The following is a 20,001-nucleotide window of genomic DNA, read 5'->3' on the forward strand; positions in this document are numbered from 1 at the left end:
GCATTATCACACCTATCCATCTGAATGCATGCAAAGTTTCGTGGACTTTCGTTCATGGGGGGCCATACAATAAATTAATTTATGTGTACATTTAGTGACCATACACCAACAGAGTTTTCTGTGAATATCTTGAGAACCGTAGGGCCTAGGATGACCAATTTTTTGCATTTGCATATGCTTGCCTCCAGGGGTCATGTTAACCAATTCCATATGCACACATGTGCATAAACAGATATTCACACACACATATACATTCACAGTAATCATACGTATGACACATACACACACAGTAGACATATGTACGCATGCATGCACATGCACACACACAGGCAGACCCACAAGCAGATGCACGCATGCACACACACACACACACACACACACACACACACACACACACACACACACACACACACACATAAACACATACACGCACACATGCAATTCAACAATTTCTCAGAATTATGAACAGGCAAGATGGGGGTGGGGTTGTATGAAATGTATTTTACATGTGAAATCTATGAACTAATCATGTTTTGGTACTTGTTGTCTAGCAGATACCAGTGAGAATTGAGTGTGCATAATGCAATTCAGTGAGACAGTTAGAATCCTATATGCCTTTCACCTTTTGTTTTTAGCCAGCAGCCAGACCAGCAGATACCCTGACTTTGCTGAATTACTGAAGCTAAGCAGGAACAAAGTAGGAAATGAACACAATTTGACAAGCGTGACTTATTTTTGTGGAAAAAATGTGCTGGACTGGGCGGCGGTCATATTTTGTACTGCTCTGCGGTACATCTAGTTTAAAATGGGGATGCCCCTGCACAATCAGCCACTTTCCCTTATCCAATCAGGGAACAAATTAGTGAAAGTGCCTTGGGGCAAAGATATTGTGCAGGACCAGGACGTGTAAGCTGTCAGTGTTTATATGGTAATAGTTAGAAGCTAGTGCCTGTGTGCGTGTAAGCGTGTTTCCTTGTTTGTGCATGTAGGAGAAAAACAGTTGCAGGAAGGGTCAGGCGGATTAGGGAAAAGGAGGGGCTACCTTTTCACACTCTCTCTCTCTCTGGATACTGAACAATATGTAATAAAGTGAAGTGTGTCCTGTTTGGCAAAGGACAACATACAGTAGAATTCCAGTGACCATGGTATTATGTCACTGTCCTAGTCAATGGTTACCTATAGGTTGGTGGTAATGTTTGTCTTACCTTACTGTCAACTGATCAAAAGAATTTTCAACCTTTTTCTGTGTGGGGATGGAAAAGAGGGGTGGGGTTACACGTACTTGTCGAAACTTTGCCCGAGCCTCTTTCTCTTTCATTCGTCCATGAGCCACAAGGTAGTCAAATACCTCACCTGAAAGGGACAAATTGATACCAAGCAGAGGACTGCCATTACATAAAGTACAGCATAGTTATAGTGATGTGCAACTGTACAGTAATTAGAAATGAGTCCAAAAAGGTGTGGGAATAGCAGGGAAAGACAACAAATGCCCTTTTGTCCTTAAAATCATTAGTACAAAACACAATATACAGTACTGGGATAGGTACTCTTGAATCAGCAGCTGCACGGGCCCTTTGCAGATGGATAGCCTGACGCTTTTGACTTCTATATTGGCGTGGGGAGATGCATTCATAAAAACAGTGAAATCTAATTTAAATGACAAAAGTGCAAACTATTTAATACCATGAACAAGATCATAAACACAAACATCAGTGGGTCAGATCAATGCTCCCACACACCAAACAATAGCACCATGCACAAGACACTATGCTACTGTATGACTGAACTTTGCCCCAAATTAAGGACCAATGTAGAACAGAAGGATACCATCCACTCTATGCACTCACCTCCGCTGGCATATTCCATTATTAAGTAAAGTGTCTTCTCTGTTTCTATGACTTCAAATAATTTAACTAGGGAAGCACAAGGGAAATGTGATTAGAAAATATGTAATTCCATCAGGTGAGCTTAATTCATTTGAATACTGTGCGTCACTCCGAATACTGTGAAAGAATGTTGACAGAAGGTCACAGTACCTATGTTTGGATGATTCAACAGCTTCATTATCCGAACCTCCCTAAAGAGCTGTTGTGGGAAACAAAGGGGATTATTAGCATCAACATAACATACAAAGCTACAATTTTATGAGTGAGCAAGAACAATGAAGGATTTCCACATGCATAGGCGTTCTTGAACAAATGTCGGTGAAACACCACGGCAGCCCAGCATTAAAGCCAGCACTGCCAATCATCTTAACAGAACCCCTACTTCACCAGAGTGGAGGCAAGACACAAACAGGACCTCAGTTCCCTGGTCAAAATATGTGATCACTAGGCTATTATATGTTACAACACAGACTAATTATTTTGTTCAGATAACTTGGTTTAAAGATAAGTATACAGACAAATAGAATTATAAGGCTTCAGATAGCAGGAACATGGTCCATTTTGTTTGCCCAGATTTACTTACTGTACACCTACTTTCATTTGCAGGAATAATACACTGACTCGGTGTATTAAAAGATCCGCTCAAGGCATTCTTGCTTGAATGCATAACATAGCCATCTCATGTTTTCCTTGTGTGCCAATTTAATTATTGTTATTATTGAGTTGCAGCAGTAAGGGATGGAGAAAACTTGAAAAGTGTGCTTTACTTTCCTCGCATAGCAGGTGGCAACATCATGTGGTGGTCATATCATGTACCACTATGTGGCACATCTACTGTAGTTTAAAGTAAAATGTTCCTCTAAATTCCTCTAAAAAGTACTTCATGACTCAAGGCTTTATTGGCATCACTGCCTGTTTTTACTGTGTGGTTACTGGAGTTTGTTCATGCTGCTGATTCCAATTAGTGCCCATGGTCAACACATCGTGAAAATGTAGGCAAACATTTTGGTAGATGTTTTAGCAGTTGCCAATATTGTCTGAACAAACTTAAATTTATTTCAAGGATTACGGATTATCTACTCAATTTACAACTGTTACTAGACTTATTGTCCTGTGGGTATATGAGTTTAATCTGCCGATACGGATTTAGGCAGATTCTGATTTAATTTCTTATAAATATTTTACAGCACACACAAAGATGTATTCTCTTTCTTTTCTTTAATAGAACATTTTAACATAGAAATGTAATCAACTTTTTAATAATGGAATGGCTGTTAAAAAACAGGTACACCTGGAACAGGTGAACAGACAGATTCTTCTTCAAGTCTAACTTCAGCTGCAGTATCAAACTAAAATGCTTCCCAGTGTGGGACATTCACACACTACTAAATGCACTGTGTTATGAAACAACCATTTTTTTCTTCTCACATCAAATATCCAACAAAAAATACAAAAACAATTTTCATGATACATTTCAACATGCTTCCATGGAACATATTTTCATATACATTGATGAATATGCATTTATGGTGAGCGCTGTTTACATAATGAAGTGACATCTTAGTAAATTAAATGCAATATGGCAAAGCACAGCGTTCGTTTTCTGCGCATAGAAAAACTCAGTATTAGTGCTTTCTTTGTACATCCAGCCCTGAGTGTTGGCCTTTGCTAGCTTCTTCAAACTTTGCAAACTCAGCTGGGTGATGTTGTTTCAAGTGCAGCGCACAAGTGCATTTGACCGGCATAATATTGGCATGTCTCAGACTGACCGGCCAGTCACCGGTCTAGGCCGATCACACGAAAATACCGTCACCAGCCGATCAATCGGTGCATCTCTAATGCTTGAACACTGATTGGCCAGTCAGGCCTTTGCATGAAAACCTATTGATGGAGCATCAATTTTCACACAATCACAGGAGATCTGACAAACTTAAAATGATAGTACATAACCTAGACAAATAGTCAAATACATTTAGCACTTTGCTGCATGACACATGCCTGGCTTTATGTGAATGAGTGACCGTTTAAAAGGAACACACTCAGGGCCAGATGTACTAATGCTTTTGCGCCCACTTCAGGTGTATTTGTTTCGCAACGTGCTTGTAAAAACATTGCGAGGTATGTACAAACAGGCCGCATTGAGGTCAAAGCGCAGACTGCCTCTCGCGGGAGCTGAAAATGGCAAACTGCGATTTTCTGTGTCATGCATATGCATTCATGGGAGGATCCAGGGGAAAGTGGGAGTTTAGCGTAAAGAGATGGGAGGGGAAGTGTAAATAGCGCCTAATTATATATTCCGCGGTATGTACAAAAACTGCTCGTGAAAGCTCACGTCTATTCTGCGCCTAAAAACTTCCTGGTTTTGACCTGACGTGCATGCGTCACTGATTCGACCCAAAGCGGCAACCAGCCGAGTTATGATAAAATGTCCAGATAAAATGTCCAGATTGTGCGTTTTCATGAGTTTTTCGATCGTCATCTATTTCAGTTCTGTTCATGATAGTTCCCAAAATCGCACATAAGGTGTGTTAGAGTGTCTATTTTCGTAATTTAAAAGAAAAAGCTAAAAACGCAATATTGCGTTTTTGGCACTCAATGTGTTAATGATGTCATCAGTAAACTTCATTCAACTGCGCTTGTATGTCGCCTCTGCCGTTCAGTTGTGGACGTTTGTAAATTGCGGTAGGTGGTGGAGAAAGGCAGAGAAAGGAGCAGATTACACTATGAATTGAAAGTTTGATAAATACAACGTATACTTGGGTCTGACAGCGTTCGCTATCTGCGGTTTGTCCATGGCGCTGATAACGCTACATTCGCAAATGTACGTACTGGCCCTCAGTCTCATTAGTGTTTGGTCAGTCAAGATGGACCTCACTTCAGTTGATTTTTTCAGCCTTGTGCATGCCTTTGAAGTTTCAATATACTGATTGCGAAACCGCTGTAGGACATAGAATAATACAGACTACCTCTCTCTCTTAGATACACATAAAGAGGAAACACACAGAAACACACACATAAATTAAAACTATGTCTGGAGCATGAACAGGACCAGTGTCCATCATACAGTTACCCAGGAGCACCTAGCTATTCCAAATGTCTGTGAATTACTAAAATGTCACTAAACATTTACAGTACAGCAATTTCCTGTATATTATCCGCATTGTGTATAAATTGCAGAACACAGTGTTTTATGCTAGTAAAAAAAAAAAAAAAACATATTAATACCATATTAACTGCCCCCATGTATTAACCTCATAGCTGAAGAAATTTTGCAAAATCAATGTATAAACCGTAGCTAATGGTTGGGAAATTACGGTACCCTAAGAAGACATTCTAGAAATCTTTGGTTTACATGCAGCACTTGGGTCTCCAGCCTCATGCCTACAAATCACAGACATGGGGATATCCTTTACTGTACATTCTGTTGGAATTCAAATAATGGAAAACTTGAAATCAGATCAGAGATGTAAGGCTTAGAATTTCAGAATTGGATGTGTATAGCATTTCAAGGTGATTTTTGGCTATGCAGATTTGCTATATGATCACATTGCCATTATATGCACAAAATCAGACTTTAGTTTAATTACTCCAAATCAGTCATAAAATACATCAGAGCTAATTATTTACTCTTTCTGAGGGTGTTTTTTGTGAACACGCCAACCGAACTCAGACCCCTCTAACGCAAACCGAACTGAGACCACCTTGGGAGCCTAGCTAATGAAGAATTAGTAAACTTGGGATTACATTGCTCACCATCATGATCTGCAAGGATCTGTCAAACTCTTCTTGCATGTAGAAAACATACTAGTAACCTACATACTGAGCAGGGCAGTGAACAGGCTGTTGTTCACTAGCACCAGTAACCAGGTGAGACGGGCCCACCACTGAGTTAGACAGTGTGATTGTCTAGCATGCTGACTGACAGTTCAAGAGCATATTTGCAATAACTTCAGATCAGAATTCATTCTGAAAATATATTATCATATATACAGTATATTTCAGAAGACAAAATCACCACACTAATTATGGGTTATGGCCCCATCAGAGCTGAAGTGCACCAGAAAGATATCCGAGTCCTCTTTCAAATTAACTCATAATGTGAATACAAAATACCTTTTGTTTTGGTCCACTTTCTGGTCCCCTTTTATATTTTAACCAAGGACCAAAGCAGTGGGCTGCACCCACTTTATTTGTTTCCAGTTTTCGGAGGCTGGGCTGCCCTACAGAGACCAGGTATTTTTTACAGTGTAATTACGGAATGGGCAGCTAGCGGTCGTGAGGAGATGATTGCTGAATATGACCATGATGTCTTGAAATCGCGTAAAATCCCTGACTGCGCCTTTAAAAGTGAGTGTGAGGCTGAGATACATACAGAAAGTGCAAGCCCTATATTCTGTATGTCATGTTGTAAAACTATAATTTGGCAATGTAGTCTTCTCCTCTTACATCCTCTTTTTATAATTACTAGGTTGGTTTCCCTGATTCCCTATTTTGAAATGCAAGCGCAATAGGCTAGCCAGGTCTTTACCTTTTGCAGACTGGTGGGGTTCAGCTGTGTCTTGTCTATTATCTTCACTGCGACCTGTAAAACAATCAAGTGCGGAGAATCACTTTATTAATTAGTAGTAAAAAGACTTTGTGTAACTGATAACGTCTACATTTTATGAAGACAAAGTGAAGATGGGAACAAGTGCTTCAGGTGCTGGGTCTCATGTCAGATGTGTGTGGCTGAGGCTGAACTGCTTTTGTTTATTTTTTCTAGTTAGCCTCTGCCTCTCCATATGTCCCTTGCATTGCCCTGTTTTGATCAGGTGAGACAATATGCCATTGCCAAGATCCTTGTATTTGGATAATGCAGTGCATTTGCTCTAACAGGTTCCCTGTTGTAATTACAGACGCCCTGCACCTTTTCACAGTTGAGCTGAGCATTCAGAGTCTTTGGTGCTTAGGGGGACTTTTCACAGTATTGTCAAGAATCCTGATGAACAGGAGAGTGTGAGCAGCTGCCTGGCTGCATCTAAATATCACTGCCAGCTCTTTGTATAACCAGGCAGAGAGAAGAAGTGGAGAGCAATGAGAAGCAGAGTGAGGAGTCATGATGTACGCAGGTGGCTGCTATTCTCAGCATGCTTTAGGTGGGCAGATACATTGCACTTCCTCTCTTCACAGCCACTCAAGGGTAAGGTTATGGGAGGGAGGGTAAAATCATGTTTTTGTACAGTTTGCCTTGTTTGTGTGTCAGTCAGGGCCAGGCTTGCAAATCTGTACTGAACAAAAATCTATCAAAATGGACACACTGAGCAAATTACTTAACTGATATTGGGTGCATGCACATAAAAGCTGTTGTTTTTCGGAATAAATAATTCACCATTGTTTCTTTGACAGAAGGTGAACATGCATAGCAACCTCTGTGAATTATTCAGTAAGTCAGTAACATATGGCATTTGCAGCATCCTGCAAAGAGTCTCCAAAGAGGGCCATGATCCCTCTCTCAGTAAGAAGACAGCTTCTTGATGTAGTGTAAGGGGAGCGCCAGGCTCCTTGAGAACTAATGTTGGCAGGCTGAGGGAGAAAGAGAGAATGTATAGCCTTATCATGATGGGCTCTGAGTAAAGAACACCACCACCCTGAAGGAAAATGTCTTGTCTTGAAAATGTCTTTTCTTTGTCTCTCAAGAAATAAATTAGCTCAGATAAAATATATCAAATATGATTTATAACATAACTTTTGATTTGCTCCCTTCAAATCCAAAATGGAAGGATTTTAATGCTTACCATTTTTACACAACTCTTGCTAACCAAAGACTGTTGTTATAATGTTCTAATAACTACACACTATTAAGCATTTGTAAGCTATTAGCTAATGCTTTTTTCATCATTTATAAAGCACTGTTACAACATTAATTGTAACATTAATGGAGTAAGTAGTTTGTAAACACAGTTATGCGGCTCTGTGACATTCCACCTAAGACCACAGGTGATCACCTACCTGGACCCATTACAGTATGCATACCACCCAGAGGTGGGTGTTGAGGATGCCATCGTCTACCAGCTCCATAAAGCACATTCTGACCTGGACAGAGCTGGCAGCACTGTGAGGATCATGTTCTTTGATTTCTCAAGTGCTTTTAGAAGTATTTTGTTGTTCAGTCACGTCAATTAACACTAACTTAGCCTACTCAACTTAGCAAGTGAAAAGATGATCTAGTTACAGTCCAAAATTACTTTAAGGCTTAAAATGCACATTGATAAGTACATATTCCATGAACACTAACCTTGGATCTCTTCGGAGTGTGCTGAAACAATGAAATTATCATTCTGTGTTGTTTCATTTCACTGTCTCTGTTTAATGTTTGTTCTGTTTACATTACAGCTTGGTTGGAACGTTTCAAAATAAAAAGCGGTTTCAAAATAAAAGTCCACCGAAACAGAAAAGGCCAAAAAAAAGTAAATAACATAAGGAATGCATTAATATTAATATTTAAAAAAGATCGAAAATCGAATCGAATCGTGACTTAAAAATCGAAAATTAAATCGAATCGAGGATTTGGAGAATTGTGACACCCCTAATTATAAGTGCTGAAGTCAAAGACTTATCCCAAAAAGAAGGCAGAGTTCCGTGCAAAATTTATTTAATGACTACATAGTGCAAAGCCTGAATGGATCGCACGATTGCACTCCAAGAAAATTGTTGAACACCAATATTTATACTCTTCCTTAGATGCTGACACAACACACCTGCTTTCAGCAAGCACACTAATAATACGGAAAACTTAGACAATGGGGCTTTGCTGCTTGGCCCCCAATGACTCACCCCTGATCAGAAAGAGAAGAATAATCTTTTAAGAATAATATTGGGGAATATTAGCTTACCCACTCACAACTGAAATAAATAGAATCTTCTGTCATTTCTACAACTGGCTTTATTCACCAGAAAAAGATCCAGACAACGAAGAGATTAACCGCTTTCTCAACAACATCAACTTACCCAAAATTGACAAAGATCAAAAAACAAATTAGAAATTCCAATATCTCCAGATGAATTCTATGCTGCACTTAAACCAATGCCAAACAACACAGCACCCGGTCCAGATGGCTTCCCTGCTGAGTTCTATAAGCATTTCTGGTCAATTTTAGCCCCACTCTTAATCCAATTGGTAAACTAATCAAAACACAATTCCAGACTTCTGGCAACCTCTAGCACAGCAACAATTTAGCTTCTACACAAGCCCAATAAGAATCCAACCCTACCATCAAGTTACAGACCAATTTAATTAATCAATGTAGACACCAAAATAATTGCCAAAGCTCTAGCAGTCAGATTTGAAAAGGTCATTCCATCCATAATTCATCCCGATCAAACAGGTTTTGTTAAAGGCAGGTTAGCCTCAAGTAATACACACAGATTATTTAATATTATGTATCACTTTACAACCCAAAAAAGCAACACAGTCATTGTCACATTAGACGCTGAGAAAGCATTTGACAGAGTCAATTGGAAATTCCTGTTTTCCACATTAGAGCGGTTTGGCTTTGGGGACTTATTCATTAATTGGGCCAAACTATTATACACCTCAGCCACTATCACCACCAATGGACTACAGTGTTTCCCCTATTATGTATTCAGCAGCGGCTTAGCGTTGCTCCTAGAATTTAAGCGCCACCGCAAAAAACGTCGCTTAATTAAAAAAAAACAAAAAAACACACGTGAACTTCGGGAACAGCTGCCGTTCGTTCCTCTCCAGGTTTGATGTCAAAAAATAATAGTAGGCGCAGTCAGGGATTTCACAGGAAATCACATTTATTTGTGTTTATGTTTAAGTTTATTAGCAGACGCAATTTTGTGCAAAAAAGCGTAGTTTACATTATATTTTAACCAAGGAACCAAATTAAACACGCCGGCAAGGTAGCTCACCCCTACCTCCAGTACTCCCAGATAAATGCCTGTAACAACACCGCATTATGTAATAACTCAACAAAATGTAATACATTTTCCCATCATTATGTAATAACGGACTCACCACTAGCAGGCCTAGGCTACAGTGCAAAATCTCATCATCACTGTCTTTTTATCTGAAATATTTCATTTGGTATTTCAAGGAGCATGTAACATGACACTTTCATTGAAACAAAACAGCTATGCTCTTTGGACCACTCATAATACCACAAAGTAATAATTTAGCACACACCAAGACACAGTCCTCCAGTATCTTTGGAATACTGTTTGATATAATTAAATTACACATAAAATATAACAGAAACATCATAGAACGTCCGGATAGAACACTCAAGACCGAAATGTCTCTCACCTCTCTTCCTGTTAGAACATGCCGCGCCAGCTTGACTTTGGCAAAGTTGCCCTTGCCAATGGTCTTGAGGAGACGGTAGTTTCCAATATGTGGATGCTCATCAGATGTTGAATTGCGGCACCGAGAAAGACTCTGGCGGCTGCCGGACTTCATGGGAGGGGTCGGGCCATCTCGGAGTCCATCCACGGACATGTGCTACAAGCAAAAAGGCAAGTGAATTATGATGATGACAATGAGAATACTTTTATTGTCTGCCATATTGTAAATGTCTAGAATATGAATCAGCATCTTCTGCTATACAACCCTGCTTATAAGCAAAATGGTTTAGATCATGTTTATTTTTTGTTATATTAACTAGATGTTGGAGCAAAGTTCTTCCAAGAAAGGGTTCCGGCCCACCGGCCAATTTTCAAAACTCAATGTGGCACTTGAGCCAAAAACGCACCCCTGGCCTAGGGCCTACATAACTTCAACTACATGGCCATAGGCTGCAAGTTTAGATCTCAATAAAAGGGCACTTTGTAACTCAAAATGTTCCACTAAAAAGTAGCCTACTTTTTTGTAGATTCATGTTTCATTTTAAATATGTGTTGCTTTCTAGAGCATTTAGCCTACCATCTTAGGCACACATCTCCACTGAAGTATGGCTACATGATGGTAAGGCGCTTGGTGTAGCGCTATCTCATGAGTGAGAATCTATTGCAGCACTTTTTGAATGGTGGGTCTGCGCCAGTGTTGGCTGGTGGTTATAAAAATAACGGAGGAAGGAAGGTGCGCTTGATTGGTGTTGGTGGCAAATGTGAGGTTGTGATGGTGTTGGTGGCATATGTGAACAATAGAGTATGTAGGCCGCCTACCCAGACACATTTATAGCAGCAGTTTTGTGCAATAAAAGCTGTTCTGACATTCTCAGGGGTGGTCTTACCTAAGGAGCTAGCCTAGCTTCCACCATTGTGCATTTGAGCAAGACACTTAACCCCCAATTGCTCCAGGGACAATGGACTTTGTAATATAACTGAAATATATAAGTAACTTTGGATAATAGTGTCTGCTAAATTAATGTAAATGTAAATAAAAGTAAATTTAGGTTTGGGAAGTCAGGAAAGACATGTAGGTCTAATTATGAAATACTGTTTTCCAGATGTGCAACATTAAGTCTGGAGGTTTTGCTCAATGTAATAATACATTTGCAGAAAAGTCTATAATACTAAAAATAGGCAAATAGCCTTGAAAGGCAAATTTTAGAAAGGTGAAAACAAGAACACATTAACAACAACAACATTATTTAACAATTGTTTAGTTGGCATAACTTGGATGATTATAACAATGCTAATGATTATAACAAAACTATCCACATTTTCTGTATCAGCAAATCCCTGAACTGTCCACGTTTGTGACAGGCCAGCAGTAGGCTAGCCATTTGTTTTCTGTGCTACCAGTTAGCTATGAGTATTTGTCATACTATGTAGCATTCAGTAGCCTACACTAGCCTTACCATAATTTTTTGGAATATGAATTTTTGGAACTGGTCTTCCCGCTGCTTTGATCCTAACCTTCGCACTGTATTTGAATGTATAAAAGATGGACATTGTCCTCTGATTCCATTGTACTCTTTATTTCACAAGCAATAAAACAAGCTTTCCTTTCAACACAAGATTTTTCGCTGTATGACCGCAGATAACGTTCTTGCAGATCATTGGTTCACTGTTGCCGCTATATTCCAGAACCTCTGCCTAGACCCGCCCACTCAAACGGAGGAGCTTCCTCCCTTGCCCATTGAAAACGACGGGATTCACGAGTCGCTGGGGTCTGAGGCGTTTATAATGGACTTCAATGAGGGACTTGAGGAGGAAGCTCGTCCATACAGTAATTTCAATTGCAATAGGGGGTGCTGTTGGCATTTTGACCCAGGGGAACGATTTTATTCATTCAAAGTGTTCAAATAGTAATGTTAACAGTAATTTATCAGATTAGTAATTCACTTTATATATTTTTTATTTTTCTCTGAAATTTTAGGGAGGGTGTTGCAAACTTGCAAACTAGTTTTCAGACTCATAATAGGTATTGTTTAGCCCCGTTATCTAGCAATCAAGCAGTTTAGTGTTTTGCCACCGTTGTCGGGATCCCTTATTTTCTTTGTTACGCACCAATCAACAAAACGCATATGAATTTCGAGATATAATTAGGCAATGCAACGCGTTTAACTTGTCTTTCGGTCACGGTTTAGGCAGAGACCTTCATGCTTTTTGTTTTAAACTGAAATAAAAGTGAAGCATGTAGAAAAAACGCCGGTTTATTTAATGTGTCAACAGAATATCTGCAAATTCCGTGCAATTCCGTGTTCATAAGAGAATTCCGTTTTCATGTGTAGATTCTGTGATTCCGTCCACGTTTACCGCATCATAGGGCCCCTATGATGCGGAAAACATGGACGGAATCACAGAATCTACACATGAAAACGGAATTCTCTGTGATCACAGAATCACATAATCTACTACTATTGTTTTGGTAAGGATTCTTATTCTTGTTCTTCTTCACTTTTTTTAGGACATTACTTTGCCTTTTTTGAGGTGGTTCCCTTGATCGAAAACGCAGGAAATTTGGTACACACATCAGTCGAAGTGCTCGCTACTCAGTTACAGAGGGTGTGGCCCACAGACTCCATACCGCCCCCTTATGTCATTGAGCTCTGTGGTCGACATATAGTTTCAGCTACACACACCAAATGTGGTAGGTGTGTGGGGCTCCAAGAGACAATCAACTTTTGTATGTACTGTACATTGCATTAGCCACGCCCAACAGGAAGGGAGGTAATTGGGATTTTGTGCGTTTGGACACATGGTCAATTTAAACATACTAGACAAAATAGACAAAAAAAATCCTGAATCGTCAATTTAAATATTTTTTGGTTTCTATCTTTTCTCCTCAATGACAGCAAACTGATTTGAACATTGAACTGAACTGAACATTTTAGAGCATCACCTTGGGCTTTGGTAAACACTGTACTGATCAAGATGTTTCACCATTTTCTGTCATTTTGTACACCAAACACCCTACTCCTTTAATCAGGAAAATAATCAAGAGATCCTACATGAATCGACTAATTGACAAAGTACAGTATATGCACATGGCCTAGTCATGACTGCATATCATATTACCACCAAGCAGGGGTGTCGTAAGGTAAAAAGAAGAACATAATGACTTAACACTATTATTATTGGGGGAAGGTGGACAACACTGTATTCTTTCAAAGAGAACCAACTCTGTAGCACACCTTCTACCAAAGACTCTTATAATCAAAGCTATAGTCACATGCCTAAATGAACACATACACAAAACCAGTGTCACACACAGTTGACAGCTAGGCCTAGTCTGTGACCCAGTTAAGCATAATACAATGTTGTGACCCTGAAGCATCAGCATTGCACACTGAACACATACAGTACCTATAAAATATTTATAAATATAATCTTGATCAATTTAATTTGACCTTTTTTACTAGCCTGGAAAATCCAGACCCTGATCATTTAGAAAGATTAAGGGTCTGGCAAAGAACAATGTAATGGCCCAACTCGAGGGGCGGCAACAAGCATGCATTTAAAAATCTCACTGCACGCAATTGGATAACACTAGACCATGTTTACTCTGAATGATTTTGGACTTCGACGCAATCGGATAACACTACGACCAATGTGTACTGTCCTCCAACGTTGTAGCGCTGTCTTCATCAGTTTAGCTGGTTCCCCGGAATGTTGGGGTAAAAGTAATGTGCATCATTGCTCTTTGCCAGAGTGTCTCGCAGAGACAATTCCATTGTGCTCTCGCGAGAACTCTGGATTTCCAGGGTACTTTTTTACAATAATGTACAAAAATCCCCTCTTTAAAGATACATTGTGTAATTGTATGGGTTAATTCTTGGGGGAAATTCTTCCATCTAGCAGTAAGATGCAACAGATGTTGTCGTTATGGATTTGTTATTTTGGCTTATATATTCAGCGAGCAACTTATCAGTGCTAACATTATTCGGCAATACTGTACAAGATATGTAGTTCAAGATAACGCTAACGTGGTCTTCTATCTCTGTACGAAGAGTCAGAGATCATCAGGTGATTCAATGTTAGGGATTTCCCGGCAGCCGCAAGCACAACTCTGTCGTTCGGTAGCTGACCGACAAACGCGAAAGGCAGAGCTAGAATTTCAGGTATGTCCCTCCTTGGCTAATGTATTCTAAAGATGGAGGCCGAAACATGGGTGCCGCCATACAGGCAACTCAGCCATATGTATTCTGAATGGCAGATTCCACGCCAACGAGAATACTTTGATTTGTTAGTTGAAGTAATTACACATGAATGAGCACATATTTTTGAAAGAAAAAATGGGTTTTTGATAAGAATCAACCAAAAACATTACACAATGTAGCTTTAATGTCAAAGTGAAAAAAGATTTCTACAAAGTAATGTTAATTAAAGGGACACCAGGCAACTTTTTCGTGTTAATTACTCATCTTCGTAAGTCGGTAAATGGTTAAATGACTCATTACAGGCCAAATGAAGACTCTCGCCCGCCCGTACTGCCTGTAGGACGACTAACCCGCTTGCAAGTTCAGTGTATCGTACCCGCCGACCGAAGCAGGATCAGTTTTACATCCTGCATCCACAGCACAGAGGCAGGCTAACGAAACGCTAGCGATTGTTGCAAACGTGTGTATAATGGCAGAGCCGGCGAAGAAGCAGCGAAAACCCTTGACGGAAGATGCAAAGAAAAGGAAAAGAGCTCAGACCGAGCGAGGGGGAGTTTCGTAGAGAAAAAACATCAGGCTTGCCTGGTGTCCCTTTAATTAAAAATAAATAATGCAAAATAAGCGATTGCATAAATATTCACCCCCTTAAAGTCAGCATTGAGTAGATGCACCTTTGGCCACAATTAAAGCATGGAGTCTGGGTGGATAGGTCTCAATTAGGCTTGCACATCTGGATACTGCAATTTTACTCAAAACTGCTCAAGCTCTGCCAGGTTGTTAGGGGATCGGGTGTGAACAGCCCTTCTAAGTACAGCCACAGATTTTCTATAGGACTGAGGTCTGGGCTTTGACTCGGCCACTCAGAACATTCACCTTGTTGTCTTTAAACCATTTCTGTATAGTTTTTGCTGTAGGCTTCGGCTCATTGTCTTGAGTAAATCTTCTCCCAAGTCGTAGTTCTCTTGCAGACTGAATCAGGATTTCCATTAGGGGTGTAACGGTACACAGAAGTCACGGTTCGGTTCATACTTCGGTTCCGACATCACGGTTCGGTACGAGTTCGGTACAATGGAGGGAAAAGCAAAACCAAAAATGCAGAAAGAGATTTTTTTTTTTTGTGTATCAGGCTGTACCAGTGTCATACAGTCTCTTCCCTAAGCTATCTGCAACAGCCTGAAGTGTGTAAGATGTAGGCTAAACAGTAGCCTACAATAAGTACCCAGACTCCATCTGTAAGTTGTAAACAAAATAAAACAATCAGCTATAAAACTTAAAATAGGCCTACAGCATCTCTTATTTCTGAAAGTGCAAATTACATAGAATAATGATTTTTAAAAATCCACTTAAGCAAGACCTTTAACATCTGTGTTTAGTTGTATATGGAAGGGTCTACAATTTGCCTCAATATTTTTCAGTGTGTGTACAGTAATAATCTACCCTACTAACTATGAAAATATCACACTATTTTGCCTTCTTTTAAAAAACGAAATTGCTCCTTTCATTTCATAAACAGACTACAACTAAGTCACATGACTTTGCCCTTCGACGTTAACTCACCGTAGCATGGTTTGTTTATTAGCCTGGTTAGCGTTGACACTTACCAGCTCCTCATGTGAGAAGTTACAAGTTACCCCAACATAAAGGTAATTACCACGCGATTTACATGGCTTTCTGTCATTACGAAATCATTTAATTTAAGACATAGGTTTTGGCTCTTTTTGTATGTGTATCAAAAAAAGGCTGGTGAAGCGCAGGGGAAGTTTTTTTTTTTTTTTTTCATTTGAGTGATTGGTAGCCTACATCATCTGGGTGATTGCTTCGAATATGTGTAGCATATATTTCCACTCACATACCCAACAACTGCTAAACAACGCCGACACACAGTTTCTTATCCACCACTCTCTCGCCTGTACTACTGTAACTGAAGTTCTCAAACTTGCGAAGAGACCAGCGGATCCTCTATGTGTGTCGCCACCTTAGTGCTACTATCTCTGACTGACTGACTCGACCAACGACCTGACAAAAAAAACATAGGCGCCAATCAGAGCTTCAGAGCTAAGGCGAGGCTACAGATTAGCGTTAGGTGTCGCTAAAGAACTCCCGTAACTCTCGCTACTTAACAGTAGCCTAATTGCGCATGACATTAATTAATCCGCACACGAGTTTTATGTTTTTTTATACCGTGTATTCTCCGTGTAAATTCATGCACCGAACCGTGACGCCCGTACCGTTTCGGTTCAATACGAATACATGAACCGTTACACCCCTAATTTCCATATATTTTGCTGAATTCATTTTACTTTTACCTTTACAAGCCTTCCAGGGCCTGCAGTTGAGAAGTATCCCCACAGCATGATGCTACCACCACCATGCTTCAAATTAGGGATGGCGCATTTTAGGTGATGTGGAGTGTTTGGTGTCCACCAAAAATAGCATCTAGTCTGATGGCCAAAAAGCTAAATTTTGGTCTCATCAGACCAACAAACCTTCTTCCATTTGACCTTGGAGTCTCCCATATGTCTTTGGGTGAACTTTAGTCGAGATTTAATAAGACTTTCGACTCACTTTTAGAGCTCTGACTGGTGAAAAACTTGGGCAAACGTTGCTGTGTGCATAGTTTCTCCCATCTCAGCTGCTGAAGCTTTTAACTTCTTCAGAGTTGTCGGGTGCCTTGGTGGCCTCCCCCACCATTATTCTTTTTGAACAGTAACTCAGTTTGTGGTGATGGCCTGCAATAGGCAGATTTGCACATTTGCCATATTCCTTATGTAAGACGCTCAGAAATTATATATATAGCCTCGGAAACATAGAGACATCGAGCTATATCCTCACTTGAAGGAGCTTGTGTGGACAAATAGGGTGAAGAGTTAAATGGCAATGATATTATACTCGTTAATCTGACTCCATTTGATTAATAATTTGTATCACCAATCAATTACCAAGTAACTAGCTTATCAGCTATGGAGGAGAATGGCATGGCACACTACGAGAATTGAAGATATACTATTGGTAGGCAAATTAACAATTTATTAGGCATTAAGCCTTAAAGGTAAATGTAACCAATATCACTTCAGTTGAAGGTAAAAGTAAACTCATATGTTCTACTGTAACAAAGTAGCAAATGGTATCAAAGGAAACTTAACCAATTCACAGAGGTAAACTTGACAATTTAGAGATAACAGATACACCAGATAAAACAATACAAACCCAGAGATAGAGAAAGGGGGAGAGAGAAAGAGAAAGAGAGAGAGACAGAGGGGGAGAGAGAAAGGGAGAGGAAGAGAAAGGGGGAAAAAGAGAGAGACCCAGAGAAGAGGTCCAAGATGGAAAAGAAGAAGCCAAAATGGGAAAGAAACCGCGAGGAGGACAAGAGCCTCCACTTTTATCATTCACTTGGGCCACCCCCGACTCATCAGAGCCTTTGTTGTCTGAGGTGGGTGGGTGTGGCCCAGGTGGATATCATAACTTTATGCTACAGTGTAATTCCTAGTCTAGAACTATGCACAGATACATTCAATAGTAACTAAACCATGATCAGACTGTTGCCCACGTTACAAGTATTAATTCAAGACCAAACATGAATGTATTATTCAAAACACATATTTACAGAGCAATACTGTATGATAATGAGGTTGGCCTATCTCACCATAAGACATCAAGTAGGCCCAGGACTGAGTTATCTCTCAGTAGAGGGGCCAGAACAAGGAGCAAATGGTCACTTTATGCATGAGCAGGTGTTGGGGATCTTTGGCCATGGCCAGCTAAGACAATACAGATCAAACACAGGCATCCACACATGTAAATTGAATGCAAAAGGCATTCTTTAGAAATGCATAAGGTTTGGGCAAAAGACGGGTCTTACACTTACATTCCTTAATGATAGATTTTACTGAACTCCAGGGGACTCAGGCGATCTCCATTTCACTAATTGTGAGACTAGCACCAATTGGCTGGACAGCTGTTGATTTAGGTCAGTCACTTTAAGGGGGTGAAATTTCTAAAGTGCATCGTCACTCGTCAAAAGTCTATTCAAATTTAGTAGGATGTCCAGTTCACATTGGGAGGGGTTTCGTTATCAAAAGTGGAGCGCATGGCGTAACAAGGTGTTCCTAGGTCTTTTAATCAGTCATATGGGTGTGTTTGGGGCGTAACATCATTTTAAACCAATGAGAATGACATCTGTCATTCCCTTTAACGGCGCAACGCGCGATATGTCAAATAAATGCATTGGTATTTTGGCATTCAACGGCGCATTTGAAGGAGGCTGCTTGCGAGACCGTATGGAATAGTCATTCTTAAACCATGCTTTACTAAAACCTAGCATAGCCCTCACGCATATGCACTTGTCTATTATTTGAACTCATTGGCAAAGTGAAACTAACTTCACCAAGGAGTCAGTCAACGACAAGACAGTTATATGAAGTTACTTTCACTATTGACTGACAATGGGTTACCATCGAAAACATAGGCTGGAAAAAGCAACACTTACCCTAATGTTGCTCAAATGACTGAATAAAACAACATTTATCCTGCAGAGGAGTTGCTTATATCTCGTGACAGTGCGTCTTCAGCTGTGCTCCATACGTGTCTCTCGCCTCTCCCCTAATCACTTTTAACCGTCATTACCAATTTGCAAATGATGGTGAATAACTAATCATCATGAGATGTACAGTATTTCGTAATATCTTTATTCTAATTATGTTTCCCATTGTAATCGTGCAATTTGTAATGCTTTGCATGGACGTGCGCTGGTGTGCGTTCATGAATGATAGAAGGATGGTGCGTGCACCTGCCAATATGACTGTTGACATGCGCTCTTAAAATAGCATATGAACAACTCGCCATTGACTTCTGACCAGGTTTAGGTGGTGTATGATAACGATTTTTAGACAACGCGCCCGGTCCCTCCCTAGGTTGTTAATTGCCACACCCCTGGGCGCAATACTTAAAATAACGAATTCAATAACGAATATTACGCCATGCGCTGGTCACCCAAAATACAGCCCTATAGAGGGGATTTTGTAAATTATTGTAAAAAAAAAAGCCAAATTAAATTGACAATATTCCATTTAGTAAAGCAATAAAAGGAAAAATATCCAAGGGGTTGAATACTTTTTATAGCGATGTATGTTTATCCTGGAAAGGATGTGTGTAAAACCCAATAAAGAGTCGACAGAATTTTAACTTTTACCTTTCCCTGTCTGTCGTCACCAGAAGAACTTTGACTTGAAAATGTTTTGAAAGCCTGAGTGCTGTTTCACAGAAGAAAAAAACTACAAGGAAGGACAGAAATATAGTAGCCTACACTGTACACACATGTGTGTGCGCATGTATAAAGACCCTTTTATCTTACTTTTAATTCAAATTAATTGGACATTTAAAATATTGCTTTTAATTAATAAGAAGATGCTTCATTATACTACACAAAGATGTAGACCTGTATCAGACACCACCACACCAAACCAGTCACACTGGACTCCACCACTATTAGTCCATGGGCCAGATGAGATGTCGGTACCACTCAAGGTGCCAAAGGTTGCTTATACTTTTTGAAAAGATACATGTCT

The 20,001-nt window shown here is 39.9% G+C and overlaps 1 protein-coding gene across 1 annotated transcript in view; it reads right to left on the reverse strand.

The window, feature by feature from the left end:
- LOC143124039 (serine/threonine-protein kinase MARK1-like) overlaps positions 1 to 20,001 on the reverse strand; it is a 42,847-nt gene that overhangs the window by 16,628 nt on the left and 6,218 nt on the right. Inside the window, exons 2-6 of the mRNA XM_076285295.1 lie at positions 10,195 to 10,389; positions 6,415 to 6,468; positions 2,037 to 2,085; positions 1,848 to 1,913; positions 1,283 to 1,353 (exon numbers count right to left, since the gene is read on the reverse strand). Of these exons, the coding sequence (XP_076141410.1) occupies positions 1,283 to 1,353; positions 1,848 to 1,913; positions 2,037 to 2,085; positions 6,415 to 6,468; positions 10,195 to 10,389 (435 nt within the window). The remainder of the gene's footprint in view (positions 1 to 1,282; positions 1,354 to 1,847; positions 1,914 to 2,036; positions 2,086 to 6,414; positions 6,469 to 10,194; positions 10,390 to 20,001) is intronic.

Source organism: Alosa pseudoharengus, unplaced genomic scaffold (genome assembly GCF_046254945.1).
Source record: "Alosa pseudoharengus isolate Yale_2024_CS ecotype anadromous, Long Island Sound unplaced genomic scaffold, YU_APseudo_1.1 YU_APseudo_1.1_scf_15, whole genome shotgun sequence".
Classification (NCBI taxonomy): domain Eukaryota; kingdom Metazoa; phylum Chordata; class Actinopteri; order Clupeiformes; family Clupeidae; genus Alosa; species Alosa pseudoharengus.